The 16,798-nt window shown below is 37.3% G+C and overlaps 1 protein-coding gene across 1 annotated transcript in view; it reads right to left on the bottom strand.

The window, feature by feature from the left end:
• SVEP1 (sushi, von Willebrand factor type A, EGF and pentraxin domain containing 1) overlaps window positions 1–16,798 on the bottom strand; it is a 191,405-nt gene that overhangs the window by 123,119 nt on the left and 51,488 nt on the right. The window contains exons 4-5 of the mRNA XM_061163442.1: window positions 2,466–2,624; window positions 1,334–1,513 (exon numbers count right to left, since the gene is read on the bottom strand). Of these exons, the coding sequence (XP_061019425.1) occupies window positions 1,334–1,513; window positions 2,466–2,624 (339 nt within the window). The remainder of the gene's footprint in view (window positions 1–1,333; window positions 1,514–2,465; window positions 2,625–16,798) is intronic.

Genomic DNA, 16,798 nt, shown 5'->3' with positions numbered 1-16,798 from the left:
AAGTTTAGAAATCTAGGGTCTAATTCTTTTCTTCCAGAATTTTGGAAATATTCACTGATCTTCTAAAATTTAGAGTGGCTGGTAACGGGCTCAAGGCGAGTCTGATTCCCCTTCCTTCATAGGTAATGTTATTAAACATTTCTAACTGTGAAACAGGCACAATTTTCTAATTTTTCCAAGGCTTTCAGAAGTTTCAGCAAGATTATTTCCAGACATGGATCTGTTTGCAATAATTTGTTTTCTGGCACTCAGTAAGTGACTTTAAGTTCAGTATCAAAGATTTCAGTCATGTGTATCTTCAAGATTTCAGCTTGCAGATACATTCTTTGATCTTCTAGGAGTGCTTCTCCTCGGCTCCATTTTCCCTCTGGATTCCTAGTCTGCGAAGAGTCTATTTCCTGTGACTGTTCTCATGTCATTTTATTCTTTTACCTTTTTCTAATCTTTCAAATGTTGCTCTACTTTCAGAAGGATTTCTGGAGTTGATTTTCTAACTTATTAATTTGGCTTTTGACTACGATCTCAGGTTTATCCCATTTCTTGGAATCCTAATCTTACTTTACCAATGCAGTTGTAACTGCCTTTGAATCTCAGTGATTCCATTACCCCCCACCTTTACTTTCAGTTCTCCTTTGTTCAATCTGTTCTTTTTGTAAATATAGGTAAGAGTCTGAATTAGGACCTGGATTTAAGCAAATCTGTAGATGAGTTCAGTATTGGTAGCTGACAAATACAAAGATGACTGTCTCCTGGGGTTCACAAGTGACCCTGAAGTTGTGAGTAGGTTGGCTTCCCTTATGGGTGTGGGAGCTGAGAGAAGCCAAGAAGACAGAACTTCTCACTTTACTGCAGTAAGCAAGGTGATATGGGGGTCTTGGAGCAGTCAAGGCCTCAGCAAAACTTTTACGGCATGCTGTCTATTCAAAGTCAAGGCGGGGGATGTACATGTTGGCTAACTACTCTTGGCACAGGATACGGGCATGGTTCCCCAAATCCTGCCATCAAAACAGACATCAAAGCCCCATGCTGACCATCCTCTAACTCTCCCTGGACCCTGTCTTGGCTGCTTGAAATCTGAGGTTTAAGGTAACCTGTCCATTTCCTTCCCAGGCAGGCCTTTCCCCTGCTTGTTCATAAAAGAAACACAGGAGGCACAGTTTATGACGATGTGGTCAATTGAACTTAGTAGTTCTGACTAAACTTCCTATAATTTTTTCTCTTTCCGTGGTCCATGAACTCAAAAGCAACAAAGAATTTACTGGTCCATTAGAGTTTAAATCAAGGACATCGAGCAAGACAATCAATAAACAATGTGAACTGGCAGTCTGCATACCTCTGCAGGAGCTTTCGGAACCGGACCACAAACCATTGGGGAGACACAAGAAGACGCTGCTTCCCACGAGGTCAAACCCAGGGTGACATCGGACCCCACAGGCTGCATTGAAGTGGTTGTTGCAAGTGTTTCGGATAAAGTAACCGTTTTCAGGAGGCTTCAGGGCAGGGCAGTGGACAACTAACATTTACAGAAACAAAATTAAAAAGCAAAGCTAGCCTTTGTCTATAAAGCATCCTCCTCCCACTTTTCCTGTTTAAGAGGACATTTTATACACAGAGCTAAACTACCTCCAGCATTCCCATTTATTGCATGTGAATTTGTAAGTGCATATTTGGAAGAACACTTACATCTCATGCTTAGTAGGTATTTGTTTCTAATTAAATTTAAAGACAGACTAAACATTTAAGCCTGAAAAATCTTTTTATCTATGTGAATATGAAATTTTCTAGTTCTTGACCTTCATGTGTCATTAGCTATTTTCCTTCTCAATTAAAGCAGCATAAAATAAAGAATGAGTAAGGCCAGCAAAACATGTCTGTCACAATCCCAGGACCCACAGCTTCTTGTACAAATTACTGGCTAAGTAAATATTTTTAATTTTTGGTATGAATAATTTCAAGGCACATTACTTATAAAAATATTTTCTTTAAATGGATTTAACCATCACCAGGGTCCAAAATAGCTCATTTATTATTCAAATTTGCATTAAATTTGAGACTTCTCAGGACTTCCCTGGTGGTCCACTGGTTTGAGAATTCCTCATTCTCAACACAGGGGGCACAGGTTTGATCCCTGGTCGGGGAGTTAAGATCCCTCATGCCACATCCTATGGCCCCACCAAAAATATTTATCTGAAAAAAACCTTATGACTCCTCTCTTAACATTCATTTTAAATCTTTTACAAGTCTGTTTTCATAGTTAACGATACTTCTGGAGTCTTAGACTTCCTTTCTCTGAAACAAGATATGGCTATGTTCAGTGATAAGAAATGCTAGATAATAAAAATAAAGAATTTTCCCCAAATAAGATTAGAGGATCATGCCCAGCGAACTGGATGAAAGCACTGGCCTTACCTCCCTAAAAGAGATCAGCTTTTACATTTCCTATCTGCCAGTGGTGGGATCCTTACCTTTGCAGGTCTGGCCGGAGGCCTGGTACCCCTCCTTGCAGACACAGTCTTCAGGGGACGTACTTCCAGGTGGAGACGTGTGATTTTCATCGGGACATGGAAGGCAAGTGCTGATTCCTCCCGGTGAACCTTCTGGTTTGTATGTCCCAGATGGGCAAGCTGTGGGTAAGCCAGGGAAGTCCATTTTATGTGATATGTCAATGGATAGTGAACAACATTCTGGAAACTGATTGGGGCAAAAAGAATCCCAAACAATAGCTTTCCACAGAAATAATCATACAATTCAAGCAAGGAGAGAAATCAAGATTTTTTTTTTTAGAGTGATGTAGTTTGTAGTTTTCAGGTTATGAAGTAGCCTCTTAATGTCCCACAATTAGTTACAATCACAACACACTGCAGCATGATATGGCTGGGCTGATTTGTGGGAAAACTCAAAACAGTGTACTTGAGGGGACTAAAAGGAATCGATGATGCTCAGCATGATTACTCAAGAAAACAGGTTTGCTTATCAATGTATGACAAAACCCACTGAAAAAATAAATAAATAAATAAAGGGGAAAAAAATAAAAAATAAAAGATGATTGCAAAAAAATAAAAAGAAAAAGAAAACAGGTTTGCTTAACCACAAAACTAAGCAGGCTTGCTTAGCAACAAAACCATGCAACAGAAGCATGAGACATGCCCCAAAACAATAAAACAATGATGGTATGACCCATATCCTGTTCAGTGAGCTCAGTAAGTTAATGATCCCTAGAACATGCTCTCTATAAACATAAAAAACAATAAATTTGTGGACCTAGCTTGACCATGTAGGGACAAGGAAACTCTCTTGCCCAACCTGGAGGAGGGGTTGATGATGGAAGCGTGACATCTCCCTTCCCCACTTTTCCTTTGATTACACAACTATAGCCCAATAAGTTCTTGGGATGTGGCATCCTTTCACCTGTCCAACTTGTAAACCTCACAAATGTCCTATTCTAATAAATCACTTCTCACTATCAAAAAAAAAAAATCTTCTAAAGACTGTACACCCATATTTTAACAACCCCCACCCCAACCTCTGCAGCTGAATCTCCTGCACTGCGCTCCTAACACTCACTCTCAATGGAGAAGAATGACTGTAGACATGCAAAAGTTACTGTGTCCTTTGGTTTGGTTCAAAGTACTTGACAAAGGATGAGGAGAAAGTAAAGGGCTTGAGGGAAATGATCCTACTGATGAGAAATAGGCCCTTTGAAGCAAAGAGAATCACAGACTCTGCTTTCCCCAGGCCCGGAGTGGGGGTGGGCGGGGGCGGGCGGAGATGAAAGCAGGATCTAACTGACCTTGCTTCATATCTTCCCTTTGTACCAACAATGTGGCTTTGAACCTGTATTTACTCTCTCTAGAGTTACACTTCTGTAAAATAACTGAAAATTAAGAATTCAATAATAGAAGAAATTGTGGAAATAGAACTTGTAGTGCCTAGTGAAGCCAAATAAATGTAGCATAGTCAAGTAAGCATTAGATCATTTTTAAAAAGTAACAACCAAGGAATGTGCACTTATGTGTGATGCTATTTGATACAAATGATCTCATTTAATACTCACAGTACTAATTAGTATTAATAATTGCAAATATTTGTATTAATAAGTACATTATTTTTATTAGTGCTGTGTCCATTTTAAAGAGAAAATGGAGGCTTAGAGTAACCTGATGATTAGGCTAAAGTTACTCAGTTAAAAGGTGATAGAGCTATGAGTTTATTTATTTTTTTTTTAGTACTTAACATTGGCTTATTATATTTTTATATTGAACATTCAAAATCACATTTATCTTGGTTGTAATTGGCAAGCAAAATATTTTTAAATTAAATACATATAAACTTTTCCTCTTCCTGTTATCATTTGTTTAAGGCCTGTTTCTAGGTAGATAAGCTCTGGCTTATTTTTTTAAAGATTTTTTTTTTTTAAGGTTTACAACAAAATTGAGATGAAAATCTGTACTAGAATTTTACAGCAAATGTTTATATAGCATTCACTATGTCCCAGGGACTGTTCCACATATTTTGTAAATTATCTTCTTAATCTCTTTAAGAAGTATCATAGAAATGATACTATGAAGTATCATTTATCTCATACTACAGATGAGAAAACTAAAGCACTAAGAAGTTAAATAACTAGCCAAAATTATATAGTAAATGACAAAGCTGAGATTTGAACTAGGAGAATTTGGATCCAGATGCCACATTCTTTATCACCACATGTTCTATGTCTCACACCCCAGTATCCTGGATGCAAAAGTCCTTGTTTCAACAACTATAATGCTAAAACCAGAAACAATCAATGTTGAGATAGAAGACTCATAATGTTATTTTTAGAAAAAGTACTCATGCTTCTAACATTCTTGATTATATTTAAAAATGAAAGAGAACATTTTCCCATGTATATAGTAGAAAATTCCAGAACTTGATAAATCTGTAGCTATTTAAGAATGAAAGAAACATTTTATAAATGTTTTTATAAATTTATAACTATTTTATAAATAGTTATAATGATGTGTGACTTATGAAAAGTACTTCATCAGGAAAAAGGGGAACATGACTTCAAAGCATCATAACATTAAATATTGAATTATTCATATTTCTTAATATTCGTTTCTATAAAAAGTTCAGTAAATATTTGCACAGATCTTCACAAAGATGCAAGACAACACTGTCTCCCTTAAACAGAGTCAGCAGCTGTAGGAGAAAATGATTAAGAGAAATACAAAGATGGAAAAGAAAACATAAACTGTAACAGCAAAATTAAAGTTGTCATTGGAGGCAGTAAAAAGTAGCCATAAAATTCCAAATTAACAGAATTGAGTAGACCTTGGATAAGTTGTGATATTAATGTCAGAAAATACCCTTTACTTGACGTTTTAGTGCCATAAAACTCATCAAGTTCCAAGCAAAATTAATAGTGTTTCACATCTAGAATAAAGGAAAAGTATTACAAGCAACTAAGAAAGAAAAAAAAAAGAAGGAAACGAAAATCAAACTGACATTTCATTTCTCCTGTGCAAAAACAAATGTCAGGAAAAAGAATAAGATATATAACTATGTGGAAAAAATATTTTGAGCTCCAAATTCTGTATTTGCGCAAACTATTGGCAGATATGAGGAAAGAGAAAGACATCTGAGAATGTGCATGGCTTCTGGAAATCAATATGTATTCCATTGACTGAAAAGAAGTCAAAATAAAGAACTCATACTTGAGAAAAATGTATTGAAAAAATTGTTTGAGATTAAGAAACCAGTGGAACATGTAGTATATTACTAAAATAATTGCAAAAATGAAAACAAGTGTCAGATAAAGCCCCTTCTTAAAAAGATATATCATCCGAGAAAAAAAAAAAAATCTTTACATATTACAAAAAAAAAAAAAAGATTTAAAATCTGAGAGAAACGGGAGATGGTTGGGAAGAGGAAAAGGTGAAGTTCTCATTTCATATACTCCAATATGATAAAACTGAAAGAAAAACAGGTTTAAATTTGGACACAAAGAATACACAAAACTATAAATAGAAAAAGAATGTACAACCATCAAATCAGTGGGGGAGGAAAAAACACAAATAACAAAAGATATAAAAACACAGGACAAGAAAATAGCAGAGAGAATAAATAACAAAATATCATAAACTAAGGTAATGGAAGTAAAACCAAACATATCATTGACCATCAATAAGAGTAAAGGGTTAATTTAACCCTGTTGATAAGATATAAACTTAAAACAAGCCAGAGAAATAGGTTAAAAATAACTGGATCTACCAAGACATGTTAAATATTTCAAAAAATCTTCAAGAAGCAAACAAGTTACTACCTTAAAGAGAAATAAAAGTTTAACACATAAAGGGCTTTTTCTAATATATGAAAAATAGGATAACTTCAACAGAAAAGTTAACAAAGAACAAAAGCTGGAGATTAAAGAAATGACAATGACGAGTAATTGTTGCATACATAGTCTAACCTCACTATAATGAAGAAATGCAAACTGATGACTACTTTTTAATTTGAAAAAAAATTAAAGGATATTAATACCCATTCCCATTGTTGGCAGGCATGTGGGCAAACAGGCTTTCTCCCACTTTGTAGGGAAACCTGAGGGTAGACACTAAAACCCTCAAATGGAGCCCTTCTTTTGATACAGCAATTAATTTCTAAGAATCTGTCCAAGTGAAAGTCAACATTTTTTACCTACACATATAAGTATGAATAACTGTTAATTATATACATAAGTATGTATAGTTATTATTTGTCATTACACAGCATTGGAGATAACACAAATGTCAAGACATGAAGGGTCTGTTAAATTCTTATGACACATCCATCCAGTGGCATATTAGCCATAAAAATACAACTGTTGACACGGAAAGTCAATAAAATCGTGTGGTCAAGTGTAAGTAAAAGCATGTCTCAAACACCATATATGTTGTATGATCTTTTGGCTAATAAATGCATAGAAATCTACAAGGTTATGTACACATGGTTTGTTTCTCTGGTGGCTCAGATAGTAAAGAATCTGCCTGCATTGCAGGAGACTCAGGTTTGATCCCTCGATCAGGAAATGCAACCCACTCCAGTATTCTTGCCTGAAGAATCCCATGGACAGAGTAGACTGGTGGTCCACGGGGTCACAAAGAGTCGGACACGACTGAGCAACTAACACACATGGTATCTATTCATGGTAGAATTACAAGGTTTCCAAGGTTGTTTATTTTTGTTGATCTACATTTTCTTGTTTTGTTACACTGAATGGGTACTGTGCCAAAACATTAAAAGTAAATGAAAATTATGTATTAAGAGAAAGTCATTATCTCAAACACATATGTTTCATTTCACAGTTACTACTTCTCTGACCTCAGAGATCACTTCGATTCCTCCTTCTCCTTCCATCTCTTTCAATATTGAAATGAAAACCATGTTGTTTGGATTTTACTCCATAAAAACCCTCCAAATTTTGCCTATCTCTCCACCTGCATTTCTCCTATCTTAGATCTGAACTCATCACCTCTCTTTCAGGTTTTCACAAAATCATATCACTGGTCCCTCGGCCTTCATCTCTACTCTTTAAACCATCTTAGATGTTGCTGCCTGAACATTTTTCTAAAATATAAATTTGAGCAAATCACTTTCTACCAAAAACTGCACCAACAGGATGAAGTCTTCTCTCTTTACTTAGATCTATAAAGACATCTTTGATCCATCTGTACCCATCCTGTCAGTCTGCTACAATGAACGGGTGAATTCCATATCCTGATCAGAAGCTGCTTCAGAACTGAGCAGAGACTAGTTGTTTTTGTTTTCTTAATTTATTTATTTTAAAAGCCTTTATTGGACATGTTACAATATTGTTTTGTCTGATGTTACAATACTGTTTTGTCTGATGTTACAATACTGTTACAATACTGTTTTGTCTGATGTTTCATTTTTTTGGCCATGAGGCAAGTGAGATATTAGATCCCAGACCAGGGATCGAACCCACGCCCCTGCGTTGGAAGGCAAAGTCCTAACCACTGGACCGCCAGGGAAGTCTCAAGCAGAGATTAGTTTGCACCACACCTCCCCCACCTCAGTTTACTGGACTTGGCAGTTGGACCAATTTACTTAATTTTTCTGAGATTTAGTTTCTAGTGTGCAATTCCCTCATAAATTTGTTGCTAGGATTAATCAAAATAATGTAAGAAATATGCCAGGCATGTAGCTGGCATTCAGTAAATGTGATAATGATGCCCCCAACTTTTAATCTTCTTAACCATGAAAGCGATAATTATACTTCTTTTATAGGCTTGTTGTGCCCAGTAGATGCTCTGGTACTTGGTAAATATTATCTCCCTCTCTCCCCTCTCCTATCTTCCACTTAGCTTCTGCCTTGGCATATGCTGTCCTTTCTCTGAGTGAACCTCCTGCATCCCTCAATGACTCGTTCTTCAAAGCTTCCCCAACTCTTTGAGATGGATTTTGTCACCTTCATTTCTGGGTCCCGGAGAATGTTACTCTCACCTCCCCTGGCACCTATCACACTGTATGTAACACACACACTTGTCTCTGTCCCGCCATGGGGAACACACTCCTGTAAGTTTAGGGAGTCTTCTGGTCATCTGACTCAGCCTTTGCTCATCCCATTCCCTGAGCCAGCAGTCACTCAGACAAAGGAGGACAGAAGGTGGAGGATGGGTTAGTGTGAAGGAAGGACCGAAGTCAGAGGGACTAACTACCAGGGCAAAGTGAAAGGACGTCAGACTCTGAGTCAAGACAATTGAGTTGCTATCTTGGCAGCTCCACTAACAAGCTACAGGGTCGCTGCCAATTGTTTGTTTGTTTTTTTTCCTTTTCCTACAAAATACAGAAGTTACATGTAATGATGGCTGTGACCTTTCTGATGCTAATACTGATGCTAATACTGATGCTAATTCTGATGCTAATAATTATATAAATAGACTAACACTAAAAAGTAAGTTAAAGAAACCTGTCACATGAGCAGTCAGATTTTATCTACAGATTTTATAATTTATTTGAAAATGGTATTACACAAAAATGAGTTAATCTTACACTGTTACTCCTCAAAACCTTTTAAGAAATAAAGAATTTACAACATTGGAGAACAATGTTTTGGATAAAAATATCCAAAAGTACATTTGGAAGTGTATTGTGAAATTCATAATGATAATCAGAAACAGACTTAAGAAGAACTATTTAAAGGCATTGCACAATTCTAGTGGGAGAGGTGTAATCAACTTCTTTGATTCCCAAAGGAGAAAATTCCTCATCTAAAACCAAGCAAAAGTTGAAAAGACGAAATTAACTGTGGTTTGAAAAAGTTCCACAAGTGATGGTAAAGACTAGGGTACAGTCTTTTTCTTTGTCATATGAAATGATTCCTTTCTGGAAATGTACCAAATATTTTTTTAAATTGTTCTTTTTGTTGTCAAAATAAAATTTCTCCTTTCAGAAACATCTTAGCCGTTATCAGCTACGATTACTGGAACTGTGCTTCTTGAAGATATCATGTGCTAAGATTAGATTTTCCTTCTGCCAACACAATTTTTGACTGAAGTAAATGAAAATATCAACCAGTTTGCAATTCATAAAATCTAAAGACGTCTCCATCCTTTAATTATCAATTCTTTAGATGACTATTTCAGTTAATAATATTTATTATACAGTAACTTATACTTTATAAAATTCCTTCTCATTAATAACCTAAGATTAATTTTAAAACTCTCCATAAATATTAAGAGCCTCTGTTCTTTGCACAATTCACCTTTAAAGCTTAATGAATTTCTTTAAAGAATATAGTTTTAGGGCAGTTGCATCAGCTGCCTTCAGGCTGTGAAGTACACACCTCCAAGAGTGACCTTTCATGAAGATGAAAATATACCCAGGAATTGTGGAAACCAAAAGCTTTCATTTCAGCTATATCTAAGTAGGGGGCCCTTGGAAGAAAGTTCTTTATTACTACAATATCATGCTTCTTCTCAACTTTATGGATTCATTCTGAATAAGCAAGTGTCTCTATAAATAGTGTACCAGGGTTTTGAACACAGGGACCCACTGCACTAGAAAAGAACCAGCTTTCCCCATGCTAAGTCAATCCTTGTCACAAGTACCAGACAAGGACCTAGGCATACATACGAGGGACTTTCTTATTAAACAGTCAAGATCCTTCCCATTTTCATCAAGGATTAGACGAGGAGACTACTGACTGCCCTGGATTCTGCACATCTGAATCTGTGTAAAATGAATTCGCATCCTGCCAACCTCCCTGTGATTGGTTAACTCATTTGGCTGGAACACAGGTTATCTGGACAAAATTATGGGCAACTGCGTGGTGCCATGGCAGCAAATGGCACCCTAGCTGCAGGAGGCCATGCTGCCAATGTAAACACCTGCTCTGACTAGAAAGGAGATTAGTGAAGGATTAGAACAAGTCTATACAAAAACAAAAAGCAAAATGTTCAAAACCGTGTCCAAAAGAAGACAGTGAAGTAAGCGTCATGTTATGAATATATCTGTACACACATACATACACATATAGACATAATATATACATACCACACATAAACACATATATCACACACAAATATAACCTGGATGAGTACATAACACTTATGCAAAGTCTTTTTAGTTGAAAACTCTGTCTTCTTAATTGTTTTAAGGTATGAACTGTCTGCGTGAGAAATGTGAGATCATTCTGAGTTTTATAACAAAAACTCGTGTCTAATCACTTTGAGGAAAAACCTCTGGAGATTTTATTTTTATTTTTTTTAATTTTTTTTTCATTTATTTTTATTAGTTGGAGGCTAATTACTTTACAATATTGTAGTGGGTTTTGTCATACGTTGACATGAATCAGCTGGAGATTTTAGAATTATCTTTAATTTTATTTATTCCTCCTAAAATTCCTCCTGAGTTAATAACTCAGACTTGTATAAAGAAGAAAATAAGATTTACCATAAGCTATACTACTCTGGTTTAACTATGCTTTAAGTGTTTCATATTTAATTGGATTCAAAGTGTTTACAATTAAAAACAACTTTCCTACAATCACCTTGTTCTTTATAATTTTCATCCACTATATTTTTTTCTTAGCAAAATAATATTAACTTTTCATTAGCCTGTTGCTGTTTAGGCACTAAGTCATGTCCAACTCTTTGCAACCCCATGGACCTTGGCCCACTAGGCTCCTCAGTCCATGGGATTTTCCAGGCAAGAATACTGGAGTAGGTTTCCTTCTCCAGGGGATCCTCCCAATCCAGGGATTGAACCAAGTCTCCTGCATTGCAGGTGATTCTTGACCACAGAGCAACCTGTGATATCGGACCCGAGAAACAAGTCAACTGGCCTGGTGTTCAACATAATGCTACCAAAAAACCCGAAAGCCTTAGCATTTATATCTCAGACTACAACATAGGGACAATTCTCTTTAAGCTACAATTTCATGATTATCTAGAAAATCACTGATCTTCAGATAGTAAATTCATACTATACTACGAAGTATTTCATTAGCCTACTGTCCATGGGGTTGCAAAGTGTCACACACGACTGGGCAACTAAGCCCAGCAGCAGCATTGTCAAATTATTGTATATTCCCATCATCAAGAATAAAAATACATCTTTTATTGTCATCTCATTACCACTGGGTATTAACAGTTTTTTAAATTACCAATTAATCATTATTTAAATGTGAAGTCCCAGACTTCCCTGGTGGTCCAGCCATTAAGAACCCACCTGCCAATGCAGGGCACCCAGATTTGGTCCAAGAAGGGCAGCTAAGGGCAACATGCTGCAGGGCAACTAAACCCATGTACCACAACCACTGAAGCCCGTATGCCCTATAGCCTGTGCTCTGCAACAAGAGAAGACACTGCACTGAGAAGCCTGTGCACCACAGCTAGAGAAAGCCCACAAACTGCAACAAAGACCCGACACAGTCAAAAATAAATAACAAACACATACAATTTTTTAAAGTTTAAAAAAATGTGAAGTCCCATGAATTTTAATGCAACAGACTTTCAACTTAAATTTAGGGCGCCTCTCTCTCTGAGATTCAGACATGTAGAGGCCCAACAGACATCTATTTGCTTACAAAAGTTGAGAACCTTCTGGGTGGAAACTTTATCTGTGGTAAGGGTAATATTTAAAATGTTACCAAAATGGCATGATCATTGATCAACAAGAGCATACATAAGCTATAGCATTAAGCAGAGTTCTGGCATGCCCACTCATCTGCTGGGCTTCCCAGGCAGCACTAGTGGTAAAGAACTTGCCTGCCAATGCAAGAGACGTAAGAGATGCATGTTTGATCCCCAGCTTGGGAAGATCCCCTGGAGGAGGGGATGGCAACCCACTCCAGTATTCTTGCCTGGAGAATCCCATGGACAGAGGAGCCTGGAGGGCTACAGTCCATAAGGTGGCAAAGAGTTGGACATGACTAAAGCGACTTAGTGCGTGCATGTGTGCACGCGCACACACACACACACACACACACCCCTAATATGCTAGATGAGACCTCTCTAGGTGCTGGATTGTGGGAGAGATAAATGAGCCTAGGGAAAGGGGTCAGATCAGTAAAAGGGCATTTAGGGACTTGGTGGCAACACTATTTTTACCAACGAATATGTGTGTACTTCAACATTTTGACAACTTTTATAACTGCACTGATGCACATGTGATGAATTAGCTCGTCCTAAGGAACAAGATAAATGATACACATTTGGACCTAGTAACACTTGTCTTAGTAGTCAGAAAGGAAGAAAGATTCTGAGTATAGTTTGGTGTTGTTGAATATGTTTCCCTTTGGGTCAAATAAAGAGTGATGAGGTATGAGTAAAGTCACAGGCCATAGCTGCCTTTCCTGTTTTCCTTTCCTCATCTCCTCTACCTCAATTCAGTAGGACTTCGGGGGTTTGGAAGTACAGATAAATATCAGGTGCTATGCCCCCTGTTGCTGTGCTAATTTTGGACCTTATTATTTTAGGACTTCATTTAGCTACAACCTCTATATACATATTTCTTATTCTAGGATACACAGAGTCAGTGATTTCTGCCACAGATACCAAATTAATATTCTTATAACATGCCCCTCACCATGCCATATTCCTGCTCAAAAATCTTCATAGCTTAAACTTGCCAGTTGACCAAAGGCTATCTCTATAGCCTGGAATTCAAGTCCCAGAAAATTTAGTGCCTCCTTACTGTTCTTGACCTAAATCCCACTTGTTCTATTGATTTAACCTACTTTCCCATCCGTACAAGCTAACTTCAGTCCCATCACAAGTCTGCACTTTTCATTGTCCACAATAGTATCTGCTTTCTAATGGTGCTAATCCTATTTTTCAAACCCAGTTCATCTTCACAACTAACAGTAAATATTTTTTGAACAGCCATAGCATTTTATATATCACATATGTATATTTTATGCATCACATTTTATTTTTATTCGATCTCAATTGCTTAGAACTGGATTAAATGTAACTTTTGGTTCATAGCACACATTCTTACTTCTTTGTAATAATTATAGGCCTAATTCATATTAAGTTCCCTTAAGGCAAGTACTATGCAATAATCAAACCTTCTGAAATACCTAAAAGATATTCAATAAATAGTTAAGGGAGTCAATGGACAGGTGGAAAAGATTTCCTTCTGTAATTTCCATAAAACCTGATTCAGAATGACCCGTTCTGCCTGGCATTCTTTCTGATCTGTGTGGTCTTATCCACTGCACCTTGAAATACTCCACTCATCTAGTCACTGTTTCCCTTCCAGATTCCCATATTTAAATGTTTGTATTATTTTCTGAATTTTAATCTGCGTGTAAAGAAAATTGAAAGTATTTTACTTTGGCAATTACAATGCTTTCAACATGTTAAATTTCACCATGTCATCACCTTTCTCCCTTATCATCCCTTAAAGGAGGGTGTGGTGCAAAAGCCACAAGGCAGAATCTTGGATGAGAATTCTGCTAATTACTACTGGCTATGACACTGTCTGACCTTCTCTGTGTTATGTAATCAATTGGAGAACTGTTTTTTTCCATCGTGACACATGGGTGATCAAGTTTACAGCCAAGTGATTGTAAAACTAAAATGCTATGAGCCTCTCTAGGGGTGAAAAGGATATGACAGGTAATGGAATTCCTAAGATAGAAGAGTAAGATAGAGCTTTGCCTGACGTCTTCAGCAGATGATTATAAAGGGGCAAAGTACCATGTTATGTAATAAAACATAAGGGAGATGTTACCCAGACTTGAGGCAGGGGTGGGTGGTCAGGTAAGCTTTGTTGGTCAAAGAGATTTCAGAGGTGAGACCAGAACCATGCATAAAAGTGAGGGGATACAGAAACAGGGTGATGGCATTTCAGACAGAGGGATCAACATGTGCAGACTCAAAGGCAAGAGAGGACAAGCTTGAAAATATTAAGAGTTGTCTCTGGCTGGAAGAAAGAGGGGTGAGGTTAGAAAGGTGAGTGCAAGAACCACTGGGCTGAATAGGTCATTTTCAAAAGCTAGGAATTTATTCTTAAAACAATGAGAAAAATGACAATAAGTTAGGACTTGTGACAAGATCACCTTGGATGCCTTCTGGAGAATGATTTTGAAAGACAATAATATTCATCCTCAAACATCAAACATGGAAAGACTTACTCACTCCCATATATCTCTATACATAAGGATAATTTAAGAACTTAATTACAGTTAACTTTTTTTTAATTTTTGCTTAACTGACTTACTGTTTTTCTCCATGACTCCCATTTCCCTTTTGGCTACTTCTAGTTTTCTAGAAATATAAGTCATCACTGGGCATAAAATATGAGAAAACTGACATCACCCATTCTAAAGACATAACATGTAAAGAACAATACCACTGGATTGATACAGCCATCATGGAAAAAAGTGTCAACAGAGAAGAAAGAGATGATGCACATGAAAAGGAGAGGCATCTGTTTCCGGGAGGATGGAGTAGATGTATTTTTTCCTTAGTCCTTCTGCTAAAGTACAGCTAAAACCTGTAGATGTTATATATAAAATAGACATGAAATGACACTGATAAGGCAGACCTGCCAGGGACCTCAAGATTCAAAGAACAACATGCTGGTAAGTTCCCTGGGTTTACTTTTCCCTCACATATCCCCGACTTAGAGCTGAAGAAGCTGGAAACCTCAAAACACCAACAAGGGTGAACATAAAAGCCCCCAAACAACAAAATACACTTCTCTCAGCCAAAGGATGAAGAAAAGGGCAGCCTAGCAAAACAGATCACTTCCGGACAATAATCAATCAACCCTATTCTAGCCAAACACCACAGAAAAACCTGTGGCCCAAGCTGAGCCTTACCAGGCAGAGGCCAAGTAAACAGCCTAATTTCCACTCCTGCAAAGATCCAGAAAGGCACCTCCACATGTCTGCCAGGGTTGGTATGAGAGAAGGCCAAGAACAGAGATGGGTCTTTCAGATCAATGGAGACCATAGGGGTGAGGATGGTGTCTCGCTTCCATACTCACCCAGAAGTAACAGAGAGTCCTTCCCTGCTCCACTGGAGTGGGTCTCAGAGTACTCTCTGGTATATGAGAACTTGCACGACACCCAAGCAGTGAAGAGGTTCCCTCCTCGCAGTGTCAATGGAGGGCACATGGAGAGCAATCAGCAGGCATCCAGACCCCTTCCATCCCAGGGGAACCAGTGGAGGCTAGCAAAGAGCATGGACTTCCATCCCCATCCAGCAGGAATGAGGATCCCCTCACACACATACATGTCAGTGTCAATCAACAGGGCAAATGAGGAACCTGGGTTTCTATATTTACCTGCTGGTGCTCCTCCCTCTTCCCTCTGCTGGAGGACTGTTTATATAACACTCACAAAATGACAAAATCAAAGACTCGGAGAACAGACTAGTGGTTTCAAGAGGTTAAAGCAGGGGCAATCAGGGGTAGGAGGGAAGTGATTGTGGTTCTAAAACGACGTGTTATGGATTCTCATGGTGGTGATGCTGTTCTATAACTTGACTGTATCAATGTCAATATCCTGGTTGTGATATTATATTACAGTTTTGCAAGATGATACCATCGGGAAAAACTAGGAAAATGGTAATAGGGGACTTCTCTGTATTAGTTCTTAAATCTGTATGTGACAATAGTATCTCAAAAGGTGTAATAAAAATTTTAAAAGTGAAAGGCAGAGAAGCAAAAATTTCAGGGTGCATTCAGAAATACCCAAGACACAGAAACTTTGCCTTGGAGCCTGCAGTATCTGGGTCACTACAGAGGTATGCCTGGTTGCAGGCAAGGGATACTGCTTTATACATGGAACAGAATATGAAGAAGATTGTGCACGAGTATTAGAATGACTGGAAAGAGGTATTCGGCCTATAGAAATTTACAATTTGACCTCTTATGCATCTATCAGCTTCTATAAAATTTTACAGTTGCCCATGAGGGTCACACATTTCTCTTTGAAACTATTCTTAGGAAACACTTTTTTTTTTATTACTATAAATTGGATTTCATGACATTTTTTAAATTTAATGTTTCATTGATATGAGGTCTTTATCCTGCCACCTTATGAGTCTGTTCTATTAATTCTAGTGGTTTTCCATGGATTTCTTTGGATTTTCTAGGTTAGCAATAACATCATATGCAAATAGTAAAACAACTCTTTTTTGTTTTAAATATTGATGGTGAAAAGGAGTAACCGTGCCTTATTAACCTTTATGGCTATGCCTTTACATGTTCCACATTTCACATATAATGTGTATTTCATTACCTTTTTCATACTTATTCTATAGTTCATGATTTATTTTCCTACACTGCTTCTGTA

This window comes from Dama dama, chromosome 16 (assembly GCF_033118175.1).
Source record: "Dama dama isolate Ldn47 chromosome 16, ASM3311817v1, whole genome shotgun sequence".
Lineage (NCBI taxonomy): Eukaryota > Metazoa > Chordata > Mammalia > Artiodactyla > Cervidae > Dama > Dama dama.
The sequence above is the reverse complement of the archived record's forward strand: the minus strand, read 5'-3'. Positions and strand labels throughout refer to the sequence as shown.